At 36.9% G+C, this 20,625-nt stretch overlaps 2 protein-coding genes and 1 long non-coding RNA gene across 3 annotated transcripts; all 3 read right to left on the reverse strand.

The window, feature by feature from the left end:
* Positions 1 to 1,239: 1,239 nt before the first annotated feature.
* Positions 1,240 to 1,865, reverse strand: LOC145890469 (uncharacterized). The gene is made up of 3 exons (XR_014399559.1): positions 1,728 to 1,865; positions 1,416 to 1,477; positions 1,240 to 1,355 (listed from the first exon to the last, which is right to left on the reverse strand). It is a non-coding gene; the product is annotated as an uncharacterized LOC145890469 (long non-coding RNA).
* Positions 1,866 to 4,777: 2,912 nt separating this feature from the next.
* LOC145889419 (uncharacterized) lies at positions 4,778 to 8,217 on the reverse strand. The gene is made up of 3 exons (XM_082980371.1): positions 8,091 to 8,217; positions 7,851 to 7,919; positions 4,778 to 7,650 (listed from the first exon to the last, which is right to left on the reverse strand). The coding sequence occupies exons 1-3, from the start codon at positions 8,194 to 8,196 to the stop codon at positions 5,057 to 5,059; spliced, it is 2,769 nt and encodes a 922-aa protein (XP_082836497.1). The 5' UTR covers positions 8,197 to 8,217; the 3' UTR covers positions 4,778 to 5,056.
* Positions 8,218 to 14,698: 6,481 nt separating this feature from the next.
* On the reverse strand, positions 14,699 to 18,497 carry LOC145889420 (uncharacterized). The gene is made up of 3 exons (XM_082980372.1): positions 18,348 to 18,497; positions 18,101 to 18,175; positions 14,699 to 17,902 (listed from the first exon to the last, which is right to left on the reverse strand). Exons 1-3 carry the CDS (start codon positions 18,445 to 18,447, stop codon positions 15,309 to 15,311), a joined length of 2,769 nt encoding a protein of 922 aa, XP_082836498.1. The 5' UTR covers positions 18,448 to 18,497; the 3' UTR covers positions 14,699 to 15,308.
* Between the last annotated feature and the right edge of the window lie 2,128 nt (positions 18,498 to 20,625).

The following is a 20,625-nucleotide window of genomic DNA, read 5'->3' on the forward strand; positions in this document are numbered from 1 at the left end:
TCATTGCTGCGTGGAAGCGTTTAAAATCATTTATACTATACGATGACAACCATGCACACAAACGCAGAAGGTCAGAGAACAAAGAAACAAAATAAAATCAGTGGTGAGCTACTTAGCTATTATAGTAATTGCCACTAAATTACAGCAACACGAATTTCTGATAGCTGTAAAAATCTAACATGACGTAAATTGCCAATGGAAACGCTTTGACTCTGGATAAATGCTTTTTTTTCCTGACGATAATGTGACAGCATGATATACCTTACGTTGGCTGATTACGGTCGTAGAGATTGCCTGCGTAATGGTGAAGATTCCCTGGCCAGGGCACTAGTGTATCTTGACTAGGGATGTGCCAAGGCGAACCCGAACCCGAATAGTTTCGCCGAATATCAGCACAGATTTCATATTCGTACGAACCCGAATATTGCGCAAGATTCGTATGCGAATATTTAGGCATAATATGATAGAATATTTTAAGCATAATATGATTGTGTGATACAACCGCCAAAGTTTTTGTCTTTTTCGCCTGACCGATAACGGTAGCACACTGTTTATAACGCCACGGGAACTGGTGTAGTCGTTTTTGCTATCGGTTTATCACCACGATTGAACAAAACATGACGAAAATAGCGTTTCGCTTGTCGCAAAATCCCAGTGGTCTTCTGGGCGCTGCTCGTGGCACGGGTTTTCGTCACTAAAATACAGAAGCGCATTTGAAAACAAAACAACGGAAGTCCTGTGTTATTCAACATTATATTTTGTCAATCATGACATAACGGCTTTATTACGTTATGTCAAGTCAAAGTATCTTTTTTCTCAAACACTAGCGGTAGCAGCCATTGTTCGTCTGAGGAACTCGATTGTTGGTTTCCAAAAGTTTATTAAACTTTGCAGAAATAAACTGTATGCAATTTATTTATCATATGATAGCAAAACAATAGTTGATGAAGCAACATACTTTCGCACGTGATGCAAACGACCAACTATTATTGACGTCACATATACATACGAATATATTCGGATTCGCACGAACCCGAATCTTTTTCAATTCCTAGTCTTGACCACAATATACCCCGTGAACCGCTTAGATTGATTTTACAGATCTTGCACCGACTTTTTGGCTTTGACCCAGTTTAGCTACAATGGTTTGGCTGCGATGCCAGTGATCCTAATGATCGGTTGCAATATATATTCTACTGAACATTCTTTGCCTGCACATACACATACACACAAACACATATCAGGGTTGATGTTTATTTGATCAAAACTTTTATTTTGAAGCATGTTTCAAGTTTGCTTTTCGCCATCCAAACTTGAAATCAATTCATCCAGATCTTTATTGTTTGTGTCAGAGCCTACAAGAATAAAAATTTTCGAATCCATTTGACAATCGACAGATTTAAAACCGTAATTACCTGTTTGCAGGCTTTTTTCATCTTTGCCAAAGAAACATCGACGACGCCTCACAGGACGAATTCTGTGACACATTCATAGAAATCAAATTTTACACATTTATAGAAATCAAATTTTTAATGATGCGGGCATTAACTTCCTCAAAAACTGTTACGGTCTTTGCAACCGCAACTTTTTAACAATTTTATAAAGTTCGATTTTTGTGATAAAGAAAGGAATAACCTGTGAGAATATTATGGCTGAGCGTGCAATACAGCTATATTTTTACACTTTTACCCTCGGAAAATGTATGAGTCGTGAGTCTGTACACCCACCTATACAAACGTCTCCACCAAGCCTCAGTGTGTTGCACACAGATCATAGACACGCATAGAAGCAATAATAACGTAGTTGTCTTCATCTGTGACGCTGACTATCAAAACACGAGAATAGTTTGGAAATATTTATTTGCTGAAAAACATATCGTGTTTACTGTTAAGTTTTCTTTGCCATCGTCACTTAGGTTTAATTCTAACTGGCTAGTGCTTTAAACGATTCACCGAAATACTCTTGGTTGGTTAATGCATTTAAAAAATGACAAAATGTTAACTTGCTGAGAATAACACAGCGGCAACAGTGGAGACCACATTATAGACATAACTTAGACGTCATGTGCTTTGCTATTATTTGTGCATGTCAACTACATATTGAAACCTGGCCTGACTGCATACGATTTTTTCCAGGAGCACACCACACTTAAAGGCCTAAACGTAGTATTAGGATATGACACATGTGGGAAGCGCAGGTTTAAATAGAAATTAAGACGAATAAAGAACATTAGTGTACCCTTATTTAAATACAAAATCTAAATATACTTACGCGTATATCCGTTAACTGTTTGTTCAGCGTTTCCGCAAAAAGCTCTAGTCGAAACTTCACAAACTGCATGGTGTGCTATCTGTGCATGTGACAATTACGATTAAGTTATAGTCTTGTTCTTAGTTAGTAACTCATAGTTGTTATATTGTCACGACAATCGCCGTGTATTTGAAATAAAGTATTTCCACTAGAAATCGTTTTTAGGGAAACAGCATCCCCTAGGTTACTTTATAACACTCAACTAGGTGGTACGGGACGAAATTGTTTTACATCCAAGTAGTACGCAACCACAAAAAGGTTGGGAATCACAGCTATATGCGCTTGACATGTTTACTATACTGCAAGATACACTAGGACTCCTTTTAGGTTACAAAAATGCTGTTATGGTTGGAAAAAAGACTGACCCATAATGCGAACGACGTGATTATACCAGTTGGAGAACCGCAAGGTGGAATTAAGAAATGGCTTGAATTTTACACTAAGTATACAATGTGGTATTACATCTAGCCTATAATTGTTTGATTAGTTTGTACTGTTGATATAATTTAATTGTCAGCCGCTTAATGGGGCATTTCAAAAGCAGTCTTTGCCATGCAGCTAAACGCTGAATTTGGCAGGTCGTTTTGGTGGCAATGCACTTAAATGCAATGCAAAATTTGTGTTCTCCAAATGGCAGCATAAACTGAAAGTTGAGGTGCAGTTGTCCATACCTACATACTTCTTGTCGGATACAACATGTGGATTGCGAAACCTTCAACGAAATTTCCACAGTATGCTTCGAGTGAGGTAACAACATAGAAATTTAGGTGGGCGTTGAAAAGGTTGCAGCGAAGGCGTTTTGAAACGTCTGGCATTACAGCATAAAAAATAATAAAATACAACAAATTGTTTGCTTGCAGCGAATTACCCTCCCAAATACATTACTGCATATAACGTCTGAAACATGGTGGTAGACAAATGTGGTTTCTTTATAGTGATAAGTTTGATGAGATTTTGGTCGACAGAGATACCTTGCGCCGTAAATGTTTGTATAAAGCATAGAGCTTGTTGTAATCATGAAAAGTTACCTAATATTGCAAATATTTGATTGAATCGCTTTATCGCCAATGGGCATTTCTCCCGCATGCCCGATGCGGGATGTGGGTAACATAACAGGTCAATATAAAAAAGGCTACCACCCAACCATGCTTTTCATCACGTCCTTTTAATCAACATGTTATCCGAGGTTCTGATTTGGCGCATTTCTTTTTTTTGCTTGTGATTGAAAAAACGAAAACAATCAAACACCAGAGAAGATTGGTGGAAAATCATTAAAGCTTAGTCAACAGAGCTTTTTTTACTCTACCGGGATTTGAACCCAGGATATCTTAGGCACGCTTATTGCATTGCACTGACAACAGAGAAACACTTTGCTGCCACCACGCACCAGTGGCAAAATAATTGACATGACTTCTATTGACAAATTTGTTCGTATTCAAACCACACTGAAGTTTGATTTTGGTGTTTCGTTATAAGCTGAAAATTCTTTTCTAGAGTGAATATGCCGTTAACCAAAAGGATATAAAAGTCTCCACCGGCCTTGAATATGGCATTCACTAATTCATTTTGGCTACTTCTTTTTCTCCATTTTACCAGGTGAACCCAAAATGTCGGCATATAGTGGCAGAAGAGTACGAAACCCCAAGCATGCAAATTTAACATAGCAATAAGCATGATTCTAATATTGATAGGAGATCTGTTTCTTTTATATTGAAAAATAAGCACAAATCTTAGAGATAGACGCGGTATGGTAACCCTGCTAAATGTGTTTCGTGGCGTCTAATTAGAGAACCTCTGAGTTACGTAGTCAGGGCATGTAACAGAACACACTATTTTGACATTTTTTTTACATTTCTAGTTTTGAAATACTGATTCAAACACTAGAAGGGCAACCCTAGTTTAGTGGGAGGCCAACAAATACTAGACACGAGAAATTATAATGCTGAATTATAATGTACTTTTTTCCAACCTTCAAAGTACTAGATTCGTCTTAATGACGTCACAAGCAAAGAAGTGTTTCTCATTGTCATCCTACCATTCAAGAACGTTTCACGCTGGTCACAGCACACGCTACTACGGCAAACCAAAACCCATTTGGCCAATGTTGCAGTTCTGTTGGTAACAATCGTTGGTCTACGCACTGTGTTGTTGGTGATATCGCAGTTGTTTTCTGGATTCAGCTGGTTAAAAATTATGTAACCAAACATAATGAAACAGAAAACAAAAATGAGTTTAGTTAGCAGGATTTGAATGCCAGAAATTTTCTTATATTTGACAGATGGGCCAATGGTATTAGAATATCAAACTGACATGGACAGTTTACACTAACCAGTTTATAAATAACCTATTTACAATAATTAACACTTGAAACTTGCAACCAAAATATAGAACATATACTGAAACTGAATCAAACTGGCGTACGAACACCATTCATAAGCGTCACTTACTATAACCCATGGTACTAAACCAATGATTGAATTGTTTATTAAAAACACGATGGTATGATACACATGGTATACTGATTTACTTCAACGATGAATTTTTTAAGTTTCAGTACAAAGTTAAAACGACACAAAAACTTAAACAGAAATAGGACAAACACAATATCACAAAAGCATACACATACTACTACAGTGATATTAAAAAGCACAAATTATGATATGCGATGTTGCATAAAAATACCAGTAATTAATTAAGTGCTGGGGTGTTAAACAAAAAGTGATTTCAAATGAAAAAAAAATTTCAATTAAATATTTTGCAGACTTTGTAAATCTTGAAGAACAGTTCTGAGGCAATTCTTTAAATGGGGGCTAATATCATCCTTTGAACTGAGTGCAATTCTACACTGTTGTACAGCTCTTTCCTTCTCCCCCAACAGTCTTCCTGCTACCACACACCTTGCAAAGTTATACACGACCCATGAGTATGTATTATTGAGAGATGTTGAAGTATTTCCAATAGACAAAAACTTCTTGAACATATCCAGACCAGATTGGTAGTTACCACAAGCACAGTGGAATTTGCCACAATAGACAACACTAAACCTTGAAATAGACCATTTTTCAATATTCTGTTCAGCTAGAGTGGAAAGTTGTTGGCAATAATCCATTCCCTGAACCTTTTCCTCTGCATTTTGGCGAAGCTTAATCAGTTTTGCATAAACTCTAACAAGATCTCTTATCACAAGTATTTGCAGATGAATGCTACCCTTTGCCTCCTGCAAAAGACCATTTTCATACAAATCTGTTTTCAAAACATTTGTGCGGTCTCCCAAAACCTCCTGGCATTTGTTTTTTGCTTGTTCAAGTATATCAAGACGGTCACTCTCAATATTTTTTTGTTTCTGGGATTTGAGAAAAATTGGAATGATTCCTCCCCTAATTGAAAGATGCTCAACAAGAAGCCCGACACCATGAGTTTGTCGGCAATGGAATGCAATGGCATGTGACAGTGAAGAATACCATTCATAAGCGACATGGCTTGCATGCTGGGGCATATCATTGTAAAGAAAGATACGACTTTTGCTGTGCAAAACATTTGAAAGTCTTTCAGCAAAAAATACACTCTGCTGCCTTTGTTCTGGAAGAAATACTCCACTTTCCCTCAAAAGATTCATCAGTTTCAAGTCCAGTGTAGAAGAACCACCCAACCCTTTTTTAAATTCTGTAAACTTTTGCTTATTTTCTGATTTTCTTTCCAGAAACTTGAGTTCTTCACCATTCCTAAGCTGGGAAACAGCTATCTGGTAATCAGTAACAAACCCTTGTTCGAGTTTATTTCCTGCTGTGTTGCAAAACTTTACTACTTTCTTTGCAACGTCGTCAACTGCTTCTTCCCCAGGTACAAGAAGATTTCTATTACCAGAATCAACCTCAGCTAAATCTGTCACAATATCCCAAATAATGTCCTTCGCCATTGTAAGGTAATTTTCACACTGCAAATTGTAACTTGGTTTTCGAATCAAAATATTACCAAGAACTTCATACAAATGTGATGCAATCATTTTTGACAGGTTGTCACATGAAGAACTAACAAATGGCTTTGCTCTCATCAAAAGAGTTTCCAAATGCATGGAAGCAGCAAGCATGTTTTTAATTATTACATTCTTGCGCAAATCTTTGGTCATGACACCTGCCAAGACATGGAGCGTTTTAACCAATGTTCTTTCATGAAAATCACTTTTCTGAGACACAATTACTCGAAATGCATGCAGAACAACCTCATGAAAATCAACATATTCACCATCACTAGAAACTGAGCACAACTGGTAATCGCACATTGTGGTAATGAACTGACCGGCATCTGTCTTGTTTCGCAATCTCACATTTTTAACCTTTTCCTCTCGTAGACTTTGGCAGAAATGCTCTATAATAAACTTGGGCATTTGACCATAATGAAGAAACGATAAACAACACAAAATATTCCATAGTAACTTGGTACTTTTATCTGCGTCTTCACTTGGACGGAAAGGTAGCGTGATAGCCTGAAAAATGTGAGTGGCTTGATCTCCATATTCAGATATAGTTTCTTCCCCTAATTCAAATGATTCATTTTGATCATCTTCAATCCACTCCAAGTATTCCTGGTAATTAAGCATTGATTTTTCGCAGAAACCTTTAGCTGAGCGCAAACCAAGAGGATTTCCACTGAACCTCTTGTATATTTTTTCAGCAGCATCACCTTCATCATCAGTGACTACTTCTCTGTTCAACAGATATGCCACCCCTTCCTCCTTGGTAAAACCAGGCACTGATACTTTATGGTAATTATTTAAATTTTTTGATTCTTCCTTACTGAAAAGTACAGATCGGACTCTGGTAGCCAAGTAAACGTGGATTACTGATGACTGGGTGGAATTGATTTTCCTCAGAAAGTCACACATCAATTTTTTACTGTGTATTGGTACATCCTCAATCACAATTAAAATTGGGATTTTGGATTCTTCCAAAGCTACAACTAAAGGAGCAGCAATGTCACTGTCTAGACTTTTTATTACCTCCTCATGTGGACAACTGAAAGAAAGAAGAAATTGTTTCTGCATTGTTTCAACCAATTCCTTCAGTTTTTCTTTCAGGTCATGCATGTTGTCTCCACATTCAATATGCCATTTAACAAAATGGGGGCTTTCTCTTTGTAAATTAAATGGAAATTCAGTTGCTAATTTTCGAACTATTTGTGACTTTCCAGTTCCTGGGTAACCATGACAATGAAGAATCAACCTTTCACGCTGTTCACATTTGTCCAAAGTTTCTATGTAAGTTGCAGTTTTTTCGAAATGTGATACAGGTTGTCTTGCAGTATCAATAGATGATGGTATCTTTTCTGGAGTGGAGCTTGCATCTACCATTGAATGGTCACATGTTCAGTTAAGTATTAAATTACTAACTTTTAATGTATTTGGTTGTTTGCAAGTAGGATACATGATATTACAAATATATGTAGTTTAGTTTTAAATATCTATTTGATATTACTTATGTTTTGAATGTACAGAAATAAAGAGGGAATATCAAAGTCTTGATTTGTGTAAAGGAAATATGTACCTGCTGATTGATACACCTCACACCCAATGTATATTTTTTCTACTTTTCCAACAGTAACACTTGGGTTTTCTACAAAAAAACATGTTTCTTTTCAAAACCAAAGTTAAAACATTATGAAATGTTCGGTGTGGCTACATATTATTGTAACATTGCAAAACAAATATATATGAGGCTAGTGTTTATTGATATTAATCTCCAAACAAGTTGTTGTTTTACCAAGATGTAAACAATTCTTCTTACCATTCCTCTGAGAATCCATTTGTGAATTGACCTCTAACACTTCATCAAGCAACAAACCACTGGCACTGAATATATGTAACAAGCAATTCTGTAAGTAACACACCATAACTAATTGGAAATCAAGTAGAGCGACGTAAGATGTAACCACACAGTTAGTTTCTCTATTGAACTGCCTTCACATGTTTTTAGATGTTTACATTAAAGCAGCCAGTGTATGATAAAAAAAAAACTCATTTTTGAAAGCCAACTAACTCTATAGAAGTGTTGAGTCATTGGAATAAAATTTTCAAAATTACAATATTAGAAGAGTTTTCTATAGTAAATAATGCAACTCTCAAAGATTCCTATGTTACATAGGCTTGTATGTAGATCAAGTTTACCAGAGGGATGTTAGTTGACAAAAAACAAATCGCCAGTTAACAAAACTTCGAACGCGGGTTACTGGGCCGCCCTACAAGGTAGCAGCATGATTTTTTTACAAGTGAAAGTTCATAGGCTGACCTTTCTTTCTTTAACGAACTTGCAACCCGGTTAGTACGAATAGTTATCGGCCTAATTATGCAGCGAACCACTCTTGGACCTTGTTTACAATGGGGGGTATGCGTTTAGGTGTAATCGCTGTGGTTTTAGACAAGTTAAATATTTCCGGAAAGCTTGATTTATGTTCTTTCATTTGGTTGTAATTGAAAGTGGGATCATAACTATGAAAAAAGTTACTAAAGAAAAAGCGATATTTTTTCATGTTTTCGAAACATATATCAATATTTCTGCACTTTTCCAATCGAATTTTTTAAATATTTTAATATCCTTTGAAAAGGGCGAATCTCTTTTTCGCAACTTATGACATAATACGCATATAACATTTATAACCGATTATGAATATGTTTTTTTTGATAATTTTGCTATTGTTAGAAAGGTCAGCCTGTCAACCTTCACGTGAAAAAAAATCATGCCGCTACCTCGTAGGCGGCCGAGTAACCCGCGTTCAAAGTTTTGTTAACTGGCGATTGTTTTTGTTAACTAACATCCCTCTGGTATCCAGTTTGGCGAAAACTTTGTAACTCGATGTGTAAAAAGTATTTTCCCCAGAGAAAACGCCAGTTAACAAAACTTTGAACGCGAGTTACTTAGCCAACTTACAAGGTAGTTGCATGTTTTTTAACACAAAATTATGAAAAAAAAAACTTGATCGGCGGCCTGAAATTTTTAGAGCATAGCATTCTAGGCGCTTAATCTCTTGACAAGATATCAAAATATTTGGAAAATTCGATGAGGAAAGTGCAAAATGAAAAAATATCGATTTTCTTCGAAAACTATATTTTTATCGTTATGTTCCCCACTTTCAATTTATAACCAAACGAAAGCACGTAAATCAAGCTTTCTAAAATTATTTTGACGAAAAACATAAAAACCTGACCAAAAACACAGAAGTCCACCGAGGACCCAACGGAATACAGTTAAGCGCATGTACCCCCATTATAAACACGGTTTGGAGGTGGACAAGCATTTATACTTAATAAATGTTCGTAAATGGTCGCCAGCTGTTCTTTTGAAAAAAAAAATCTTATACCACCCTACTATCGATTGAAGTCAAACTTTACCTTCCTCAGCCGAGGACCCTATTTTTATTCGTCCATCAACGTAATAATGCAGTAATTCGAGAGAGGTTTCGCTTGGGTTAATTCGGGGTGTTCCAGATTACAAATTACTGGTTAAGTTCCGCGGTTTGGGTTTCTTTAGTTTAGAAATTACTGGTTGAGGTTCATCAGCTCCGGTTAACAAACATAAACCGGTTTATTAAGGGTTTGGGTTAAGTCCCAGTTCGACTTCAATTGGTTCGAAGATATAGGTTATCCATGGGTGTTACATCTCGCCACTGCTGAATGTTTTCAATGTTGTGTTGTAACTATTCTTACAATCACTTGCTAGGTATTGACGGAAATTGCAACACATTGTATCATAGTTAGGCACAGGACAATATTAAAGACGGAAACAAAGATAATTACTGCGATTAAGTGACAAAGAATTACAACGCAACGAGATGTATTTAGAAGGCGTCAGGATGAGTGCGACAATTTACAAACAGTTGCCGAATTACAGCTAAAAGTCAGAGTAAAATTGGGTTGTTTTTAAGCTTGTTTCAGAAATTCCTTGTTTGGGCGGTTTTGGGCTAGTTTTGACTGGGCGTTGGGCTTTTTTATAAAATTTTTCTTCGCAACACTGTCAGAAAGCGATTTAAAGACCAAAAAATTTTGAATTGTTGAAGTCGAATTCCGCAAAGTGGTGAAACTAATCCAATTGCCTAATCTAAATATATAGGCTATCCCAGCAGACACACGACGTCATACCGACGTCGAATCGAAGTCGAAATGCGGTCACGACGTCGATTCGACCAATTTTGATTTTCGGTCCCCGCCTGTCCAAAATAACTACTTCATTCAGACGTCCAATATTAGTACATCTCAGACCAAAATTTAGATCCATGTTTTTACGTGTTTTAGACATACATATTTGGTAGAAATACTGACCAAAGTAACATGTCCAATTTTCGGGCATTATTGTACGTCGTATGGCGGTCTAAATAGCAACGGTTTTCCGTCGGTCAGAGAGTTTCATAATTTCGACGTCCAACGACGTAGATTTACTCGTCGAATATCGACGTTCGCATTTAGTCACTTACAGTACGTCCAAAAACAGTCTCAATTTGGTATATTTTTTAGTCAGTCATTTAAGAACTATTTATCGACGTACATAGACGTTGAAGTCCTAACTGATTATGGACGTCAATATTTGTTCATCTTCTGTATGTCGCGAAACAGTCCATTTTTGGTGCATTTTCCGTCGGCCAAGTTAAAACTAGCTATCGACGTCCAAAGACGTAGAAACCTTAATTGATTATCGACATTAATTTTGTTCATTTCCAGTTTCAACAGTAAGTCATGTATTGATTTTTCAAACAACATTTTCTGACTTACAGCATGTTTAAAAAGGCTAGTGGCGCACAGTGTTTATTTTTGCGAATTTAATAAATTTATCAAAACGCAGTTGCCGGCCCTCGTTACCGCTGTTACCCACTTTGTTATCGACGCAGTCATGATGAAAATCGTTAGATGCGTGATGTGGTATTCGCCATTTCCCACCGACTTGTCTCAAGTTTGAATTTATTTTTGGCATGCCGCCGACTTCTTCCACCCGCGCACAAAATCGTTGACGTAAAATATTTCCCGCGCAAATCGCATGGAATGCGGAAAAGGGAGAGACGAGAGACAGAAACTTGGCAAGACGCATGTGAGTTTGAATTGACGTTTCTCGTTACTGTTATTCTTGCAGTTGAAGTTTCCTGCGCTTTCTGTACACTTAAACATGGCGTATTGGAGGCGATATAGAAGATTAAATAAAGCTGTCGATGCTATGTTTGCACCATCGTCAAGTGATAGTGACTGTTTGCCAGAAAAAGATGCGTCTTATGAACGTGTTCGCGCTGTGGAATTACAGGAAAATACACATGATGATGGCAGTCAAGCTAGTTCAGATATGGATATGGATATTGATTTCTACTACAAGAGTGACTCCTCAACTAAGTGCACTGGAATAAAGTTAATAAAATTTTGAACAGGTAATCACAATTTAAATTTTTTTGTGACAGGTTAAAAAGTTATTGAAATTGTGTTGCTTGAAAAGTAACAGTAGTGTGTGTGGGGAGTAGACTTTTCACCATGGTAATCTTCTTTTTTAGGATGTTTACGACTGCTCTGATGACAAACATGAACATGCAAGGAGGGCATGGAAAAATAGCATTTACCAAATCTCCATTATTTAAAGTTGTACTCGGTGAGTTTTGTGTGCTTCTTGTGTCTTATTATTTATCTGTCCCCTTCCTGAAGGATACATAGTTTGTACTTGTTGTTTACCTGTTGCTGCCTTGGGGTTGATTCAGGGGGGACAAATGATTACGAAAAAGATATTATGTTATCCTAAAGAACTGTTTGCTACTAAACATCTGGATAATTACTTTTTTAAATATTTTGTTACAGAAGCAGTGAGGGAATTGTATCCCGATCTAAAAGAAATTGATTATTCCATGTGGGAGATTACCTGAAACATGCGCCCGGGAGAAAAGGAGGTCGCCCGTCCTCCAGCCCAAGCACCTCTGCCTAAATTCTTCCAAACCTTTCTTTGCGTTCTTTTTTTTTATTAAACTTGTTTTCAGCTTTAACATCGTGGGCTATTTGACGCCTTACACAGGCTAAAAATGTACGTCGTCAGGCAAGAACAGGCGTATTTTAGATGCGAATTTACAACCAAATATCGACCCAACGAACATATTTGGACGTTAATAGGACGTCCAGCTAACCACGTCTGATTAGGGTCAGGTTTTGACGTCTTTTGAATTTGCACTTTCTACCAAAAACTTTACCAGATTTCGACCACTGATAAAAAAGGAACATATTTGGACGTAAATACGACGTCCCGCTAACCACGTCTGATTAGAGTCCGGTTTCGACGTCTTTTGAATTTGCACTTTCTACCAAAAACTGTACCAGATTTCGACCACTGGTCGGGACTACAATTTGACGTCTATACGACGTACTTTTGTCTGCTGGGTATAGCGTATATAGCTCTGACATAGTTGCTTATATGACCAGAAACCGAAAGAAAGGGAGACTGAAAAAGAAATACGATTGCTTTTTATCTTATTAAAAATTGGAGCATGCTGAACTTTTTTGGGGTTGTAAGAATGTCAAAAAAATTATCCTGGCAAAACGGAAAAGACTTGTATTTGGCTTACTAATTAGAAAAACAACTTCAAAATGCCTAAAAATGACGACGCCCAATCACTAATAGTGACAATAAATCTTGTAAAATAGAACTTTGGTACCACGACGTTTTACCTTTTAGGACATGTCTCAGAAACAAGAACACTATGCTAAACCTGAGCTTAGAAATTTAATTTATAACCTACGTACCAACATAGAGGCGTCGTTTTAATAACGTTTTCTAAAATATAAAGGGTGACCTTTCCAGGTTTTATAAACACGCCAAAAAAAATTTCGTCAGTCGTAACACTTTAAGCATAGGCAAACCAAGCAATTTCCGTTTTGTGTCATTGTTTTTACACCGAACCATGTTGTTGTAGTTGTAGCACTATAAGTTTAAAACACTTTAATGACAAATACCCTCACTGAAACCGGCACATTTTTGTTTCACTCGGTCAATTCCAGATTTAGTAATTATGACTTAACAAACAAACCTATTACGTAACAATGCAAATTCTTACCATTATGCTACAACAATTGCTGCGCTGCGTAACAATCCACGAGACACTATTGAGTTTGTCAAGATTGTGACAGTCAGGTCTTTTGAAACTAACGTTACGCATAGTATTGTAAATAACTCTAAGGGTCTCAGAGATATTTAACAGTGTCTCGATGGCCTGAGCGGTTATTGAGTCTCTTTGATGGTTAAACCTGCTTCTGCCCCGTTCTATATTAAGCACCCAGAACCAAGATCTCTTCCCGAATAATTGTATTCATTTCTGTTATCTTCTTCATTACGACAGTACATTACAACTTTCAATACAACGTGGTTAGGATGCCAGCAAATAGAATGGCGAAGACTAGACTTGACTTGACTGAATTTTCGGGTAAAAACTGGGCTCTTTAACGCTCTCCATTATGAGAGCTGATTGGTCAATAATGTTACGTGATATCATGAGGCGCTTGAAGTAATATAATACAAGAACATAGGTGTGATGTGACCTAAGCATAGGAGAAAATTTTATGTGGCAAACAGGATGTTGAATGAATCACTTTACTCGAGAATATTCGATGGCTAAATCATTTGGGTCACATTATGGGATTATGCAATACTTGTGCAAAGCTGCAGGCAAAACATTACGCAATACAAACACAGGTTTATTACAGTATAATGTATGTGGTTTTTCTGACAATAATTTTTAATTTAAACGAAATCCAAGGGTTGACAATACATACGTTGTCACTCCTGCTTGTTTGTGAGGGGTGACATATCACCCCTAAATCGTCGCCTATGCGCACCAATAACATCAATCTCATTTTTGACCCACATAATGCCTATAATCAACTGATACGAACTGCTGCATGAAATCAATTCACAATTTGTAAATGTTTTGTTATGAGAGATTTGTAATTCATGGAAGTAAGTTAATGAAATGCACAAACAGTATTACGAGAGTGTCCCACACCTGCTCAACCAACAGGTTTTGCTAAAGGTTTTTTACATTTCTAGATTTGAAATACTGATTCAAACACTAGAATCCGGACCATGTCGACGATGTCCGGACACAGGACAACCCTAGTTTAGTGGGACGCCAACCAATACTAGACACGAGAAATTATAATGCTGAATTATAACATTATAATGTACTTTTTTCCAACCTCCAAAGTACTAGATTCGTCTTAATGACGTCACAAGCAAAGAAGTGGTTTTTTTTTCATTGTCATCATACCATTCAAGAACATTTTACTCTGGTCACAGCACACGATACAACGGCAAACCGAAACCCATTTGGCCAACTTTGCAGTTCTGTTGGTAACAACCGATGGTCTACACACTGTTTTATTGGTGATATCGCAGTTGTTTTCTGGATTCAGCTGGTTAAAAATTATGTAACCAAACATAATGAAATGAAAAACAAAAATGAGTTCAGTTAGGAGGATATGAATGCCAGAAATTATCTTATATTTGACAGATGGGCCAATGGTATTAGAGTATCAAATTGACATAGACAGTTTACACTAACCAGTTTATAAATAACCTATTTACAATAATTAACACTTGAAACTTGCAACCAAAATATAGAAGAACATGTACTGAAACTGAATCAAACTGGCGTACGAACACCATTCATAAGCGTCACTTACTATAACCCATGGTACTTAACCAATGATTGAATTGTTTATAAAAAACACGATGGTATGATACACATGGTATACTGATTTACTTCAACAATGAATTTTTTAAGTTTCAGTACAAAGTTAAAACCACACAGAAACTTAACAGAAATAGGACAAACACAATATCACAATATCACAAAAGCATACACATACAACTACAGTGATATTAAAAAGCACAAATTTTGATATGCAATGTTGCATAAAAATACCAGTAATTAATTAAGTGCTTGGGTGTCGGTTGGATTTAAACAAAAAGTTATTTCAAATGAAAAAAAACTTTCAATTAAATATTATGCAGGTTTTGTAAATCTTGAAGAACAGTTCTAAAGCAATTCTTCAAATGGGGGCTTATATCATCCTTTGAACTGAGTGCAATTCTACACTGTTGTACAGCTCTTTCCTTCTCCCCCAACAGTCTTCCTGCTACCACACACCTTGCAAAGTTATACACGACCCATGGGTAAGTATTGTTGAGAGATGTCAAAGTATTTCCAATAGACAAAAATTTCTTAAACATATCCAGACCAGATTGGAAGTCACCACAAGCACAGTGAAATTTGCCACAATAGACAACACTAAACCTTGAAGAAGACCATTTTTCAATATTCTGTTCAGCTAGAGTGGAAAGTTGTTGGCAATAATACATACCCTGGGCCCTTTCCTCTGGATTTTGTCGAAGCTTAATCAGTTTTGCATAAACTCTAACAAGATTTCTGATTACAAAGATTTTTAGATGCACTGTACCCATGGCCTCCTGCAAAAGACCATTTTCATACAAATCTGTTTTTAAAACATTTGTACGGTCTTCCAAAACCTCCTGGCATTTGTTCTTTGCTTGTTCAAGTATATCAAGACGGTCATTCTCAATATTTTTTTGTTTCTGGGATTTGAGGAAAATTGGAATGATTCCTCCCCTAATTGAAAGATGCTCAACAAGAAGCCCAACGCCATGAGTTTGTCGGCAGTGGAATGCAATGGCATGTGACATTGAAGAATACCATTCATAAGCGACATGGCTTGCATGCTGGGGCATATCATTGTAAAGAAAGATACGACTTCTGCTGTGCAAAACATTTGAAAGTCTTTCAGCAAAAAATACACTCTGCTGCCTCTGTTCTGGGAGAAATACTCCACTTTCCCTCAAAAGATTCACCAGTTGTAAGTCAAGTGTAGAAGAACCACTCAACCTATTTTTAAATTCTGTAAACTTTTGCTTATTTTCTGATTTTCTTTCCAGAAACTCGAGTTCTTCTCCATTCCTAAGCTGGGAAACAGCAATCTGGTAATCAGTAACAAACCCTTGTTCGAGTTTATTTCCTGCTGTGTTGCAAAACTTTACAATCTTCTTAGCAACGTCGTCAACTGCTTCTTCCCCAGGTACAAGAAGATTTCTATAACCAGAATCAACCTCAGCTAAATCTGTCACAATATCCCAAATAATGTCCTTCGCCATTGTAAGGTAATTTTCACACTGTAAATTGTAACTTGGTTTTCGAATCATAATATTACCAAGAACTTCATACAAATGTGATGCAATCATTTTTGACACGTTGTCACATGAAGAACTAACAAATGGCTTTGCTCTCATCAAAAGAGTTTCCAAATGCATGGAAGCAGCAAGCATGTTTTTAATTATTACATTCTTGCGCAAATCTTTGGTCATGACACCTGCCAAGACATGGAGCGTTTTAACCAATGTTCTTTCATGAAAATCACTTTTCTGAGACACAATTACTCGAAATGCATGCAGAACAACCTCATGAAAATCAACATATTCACCATCACTAGAAACTGAGCACAACTGGTAATCGCTCATGGTGGTAATTAACTGACCAACATCTATCTTGTTTCGCAACCTTACATTTTTAACCTTTTCCTCACGTAGACTTTGGCAGAAATGCTTGATGATAAACTTGGGCATTTGACCATAATGAAGAAACGACAAACAACACAAAACATTCCATAGTAACTTGGTACTTTTATCTGCGTCTTCACTTGGACGGAAAGGTAGCGTGATAGCCTGAAAAATGTGAGTGGCTTGATCTCCATATTCAGATGTAGTTTCTTCCCCTAAATCAAATGATTCATTTTGATCATCTTCAATCCACTCCAAGTATCCCTGGTAATTAAGCATTGATTTTTCACAGAAACCTTTAGCGGAGCGCAAACCAAGAGGATTTCCACTGAACCTGTTGTATATTTTTTCAGCAGCATCACCTTCATCATCAGTGACTACTTCTCTGTTCAACAGATATGCCACACCTTCCTCCTTGGTAAAACCAGGCACTGATACTTTATGGTAATTATTTAAATTTTTTGATTCTTCCTTACTGAAAAGTACAGATCGGACTCTGGTAGCCAAGTAAACGTGGATTACTGATGACTGGGTGGAATTGATTTTCCTCAGAAAGTCACACATCAATTTTTTACTGTGTATTGGTACATCCTCAATCACAATTAAAATTGGGATTTGGGATTCTTCCAAAGCTGCAACTAAAGGAGCAGCAATGTCACTGTCTAGACTTTTTATTACCTCCTCATGTGAACAGCTGAAAGGAAGAAGGAATTTTTTCTGCATTGTTTCAACCAATTCCTTCAGTTTTTCTTTCAGGTCATGCATGTTGTCTCCACATTCAATATGCCATTTAACAAAATGGGGGCTTTCTCTTTGTAAATTAAATGGAAATTCAGTTGCTAATTTTCGAACTATTTGTGACTTTCCAGTTCCTGGGTAACCATGACAATGAAGAATCAACCTTTCACGCTGTTTACATTTGTCCAAAGTTTCTATGTAAGTTGCAGTTTTTTTGAAATGTAATACAGGTTGTCTTGCAGTATCAATAAATGATGGTATCTTTTCTGGAGTGGAGCTTGCATCTACCATTGAATGGTCACATGTTCAGTTAAGTATTAAATTACTAACTTTAATGTATTTGGTTGTTTGCAAGTAGGATATATGATATTACAAAAATATGTAGTTTAGTTTTCAATATATATTTGATATTACTTATGTTTTAAATGTTCCGAAAAAAAGAGGGAATATCAAAGTCTTAATTTGTGTAAAGGAATATATACCTGCTGATTGATACACATGCACCTCACACCCAATGTATACATTGTCAACTTTTCCAACATTAACACCCGGGTTTTCTACAAAAAAAACAGGTTTGTTTTTAAAACAAAGTTAAAACATTACAAAATGTTTGGTGTAGCTGCATATTATTGTAACATTGCAAAACAAAAATATACGAAGCTAGTGTTCATTGATAATCATCTCCCAAACAAGTTGTTGTTTTACCAAGATGAAAACAACTCTTCTTACCATTCCTGTGAGACTCCATTTGTGAATTGACCTTTAACACTTGATTAGGCAACAAACCACTGAATATATGTAGAAAGCAATTCTGTAAGTAATACACCATAACTAATTGGAAATCAAGTAGAGCGACGTAAGACGTAACCACGAAGTTAGTTTCTGTATTGAACTGCCTTCACATGTTTTTGACGTTTACAAATACATTAAAGCAGCCAGCGTATGATCAAAAAACTTATTTAATGATTGAAAGCCAAAGTAACTTTATAGAAACAGTGTTAAGACATTTGAATGAAATGTTCAAAATTACAACAAAAGACGAGTTTTCTATCGTAAATAATGCAACTCTCAAAGATTCCTATGTTACTCAACCAGAGGGATGTTAGTTCACAAAAAAATAGCCAGTTAATAAAAGTTTGAACGCGCGTTACTCGGCCACTTTACGAGGTAGCGACATGATATTTGTACACGATATAGTTAATAGACACTTAAACATGCTTAAACCACCTCACGGACGGGCGAAACGGGATTTCCCCGGTTTTCGTGATATGTTAAAGTAGCTTTTCAGACATGTTTGTTGGAAATATCATTCTTTCTGAATTAAAATAGTTATCAAGGCATTGGATAGAGGCATTTTTAAAGCAAGCAAAACATATTCCATCAACGAAACGTTTGTTTCGTTCACCATATGCTTCGGCAATGCTACACACGTCCTAAAGTATCAAAATTCCTGGCATTTAGGCAAATCTACCAAAAAACAACATGCTCTTAGTGTGTAACAACGTTTTTGCATACACAAACTAAATATTAGAGTTATAATATTGCAAAGTCTTCGTGAAAACTAATGTTGAGTAGGCACGCATGAAACGGGGATATCCCGTTTCGCCCGTCCGTGAGGTGGTTTAAGTGTCTACCGATATAGTTCATAGGCTGAAGTTTGTAACGATACCAAAATTATGAAAAAAAAAACATATTCATATTCGGTTATGAATATGATTTGCGTATTATGACATAAGTTGCGAAAACAAGATTCGCTGGCAAAATTTTGAAGCAGAGCATTCTACGCGCTTAAACCTTTCAAACGATATTAAAATATTTGAAAAATTCGATAGGGGAAGTGAAGTGTTACTCATATGTGGATCAAGTTTGGCGAAAACTTTGCAACCCGAACCCGGTGTGTAAAAAAATATGAAGGGTCGCATGGGCGAAGACCCGACATCAAGCTTTCGACACCATGTTGGCAGCAGATCCCGACAGAACAAAATGAGACCAAAAGCCACGATCTGAGAGATCGAAAACTATTAGGAGAGATCACATTATGATCTGTTAGACCGAGAACCAAGATCTGTTTATTTGTGGAAACAGTCGCAAATATATAGGGATACATCAAAGACGAGAGAGAAACAAAGAGATAATTGCTGCGATTACGCGACAAAGGGGACTTAGAAATAGCGCTATAGTTGAAAGACGTTACGCAAGCGAGATAACCAGCGATGGCGTCAGAAAGACGGGTGTAAATGTAAAACAGTAGAAAGCAGTTTCAGAAGACCCAGTTAAAACAAAATATTAAAGTGTTTCGAATCACGACAAGCCGAATCCCCTACATATAGCTTCCCCACCGGACAAGTGTTTTCCGAAAACTAGTTCATGCGCGTGCAGTTAACCAAGTCCTCCACATATAAAGTTGTCTGACATGGCATGCTCTCTGCATCTCGTGAAGTGCGTCGTAAGTATAGATGACTTCATCGTAATGACGATTTTCTTCACGAAGCACGTGAAGTGGGAATTGACGAGCATTGCCAAGGACTTCATCTTTGTTGCTTGGACGTGGATGCGTCGATTTTGCGCCGCGGTTTCGGGGAAAACTTGAGTGGAATAGGCGTAGTGAATCGTCGTAATACTGCTTTGATACGGTTGAAGTATAACTGGAGAAGGCAAAATTTCACGAAAGAGTAAACCGTGCATTAGGATTACAAAAAAGGAAAGTTGGTAATTTTAGGCTAGGTTAGCTATACGCATGTCGGTAACAACTTGCCAAATCACAAAAAAAAAACATACATGGAATATATCAACAGCACAACCTTTGCCGTCTACAGCCCGTTGACCTTGGCTGTGCCAACTGGTCAATCCCTAACTAAAAATAGAGCAAGGACTTGAACCCTATGAGGCAAAAAAAATATAAAAAATGCGGAGGCAGTGAAGAGGTGGCCTTGCCGCAATCACCGTGTAACGACATGCCTCGAGTATCGTGCTTCTCGCGTTCGGAAGGCTTTCTAAAGCATACCCA

This window comes from Ascidia mentula, chromosome 2 (assembly GCF_947561715.1).
Source record: "Ascidia mentula chromosome 2, kaAscMent1.1, whole genome shotgun sequence".
NCBI classification, from domain to species: Eukaryota; Metazoa; Chordata; class Ascidiacea; order Phlebobranchia; family Ascidiidae; genus Ascidia; species Ascidia mentula.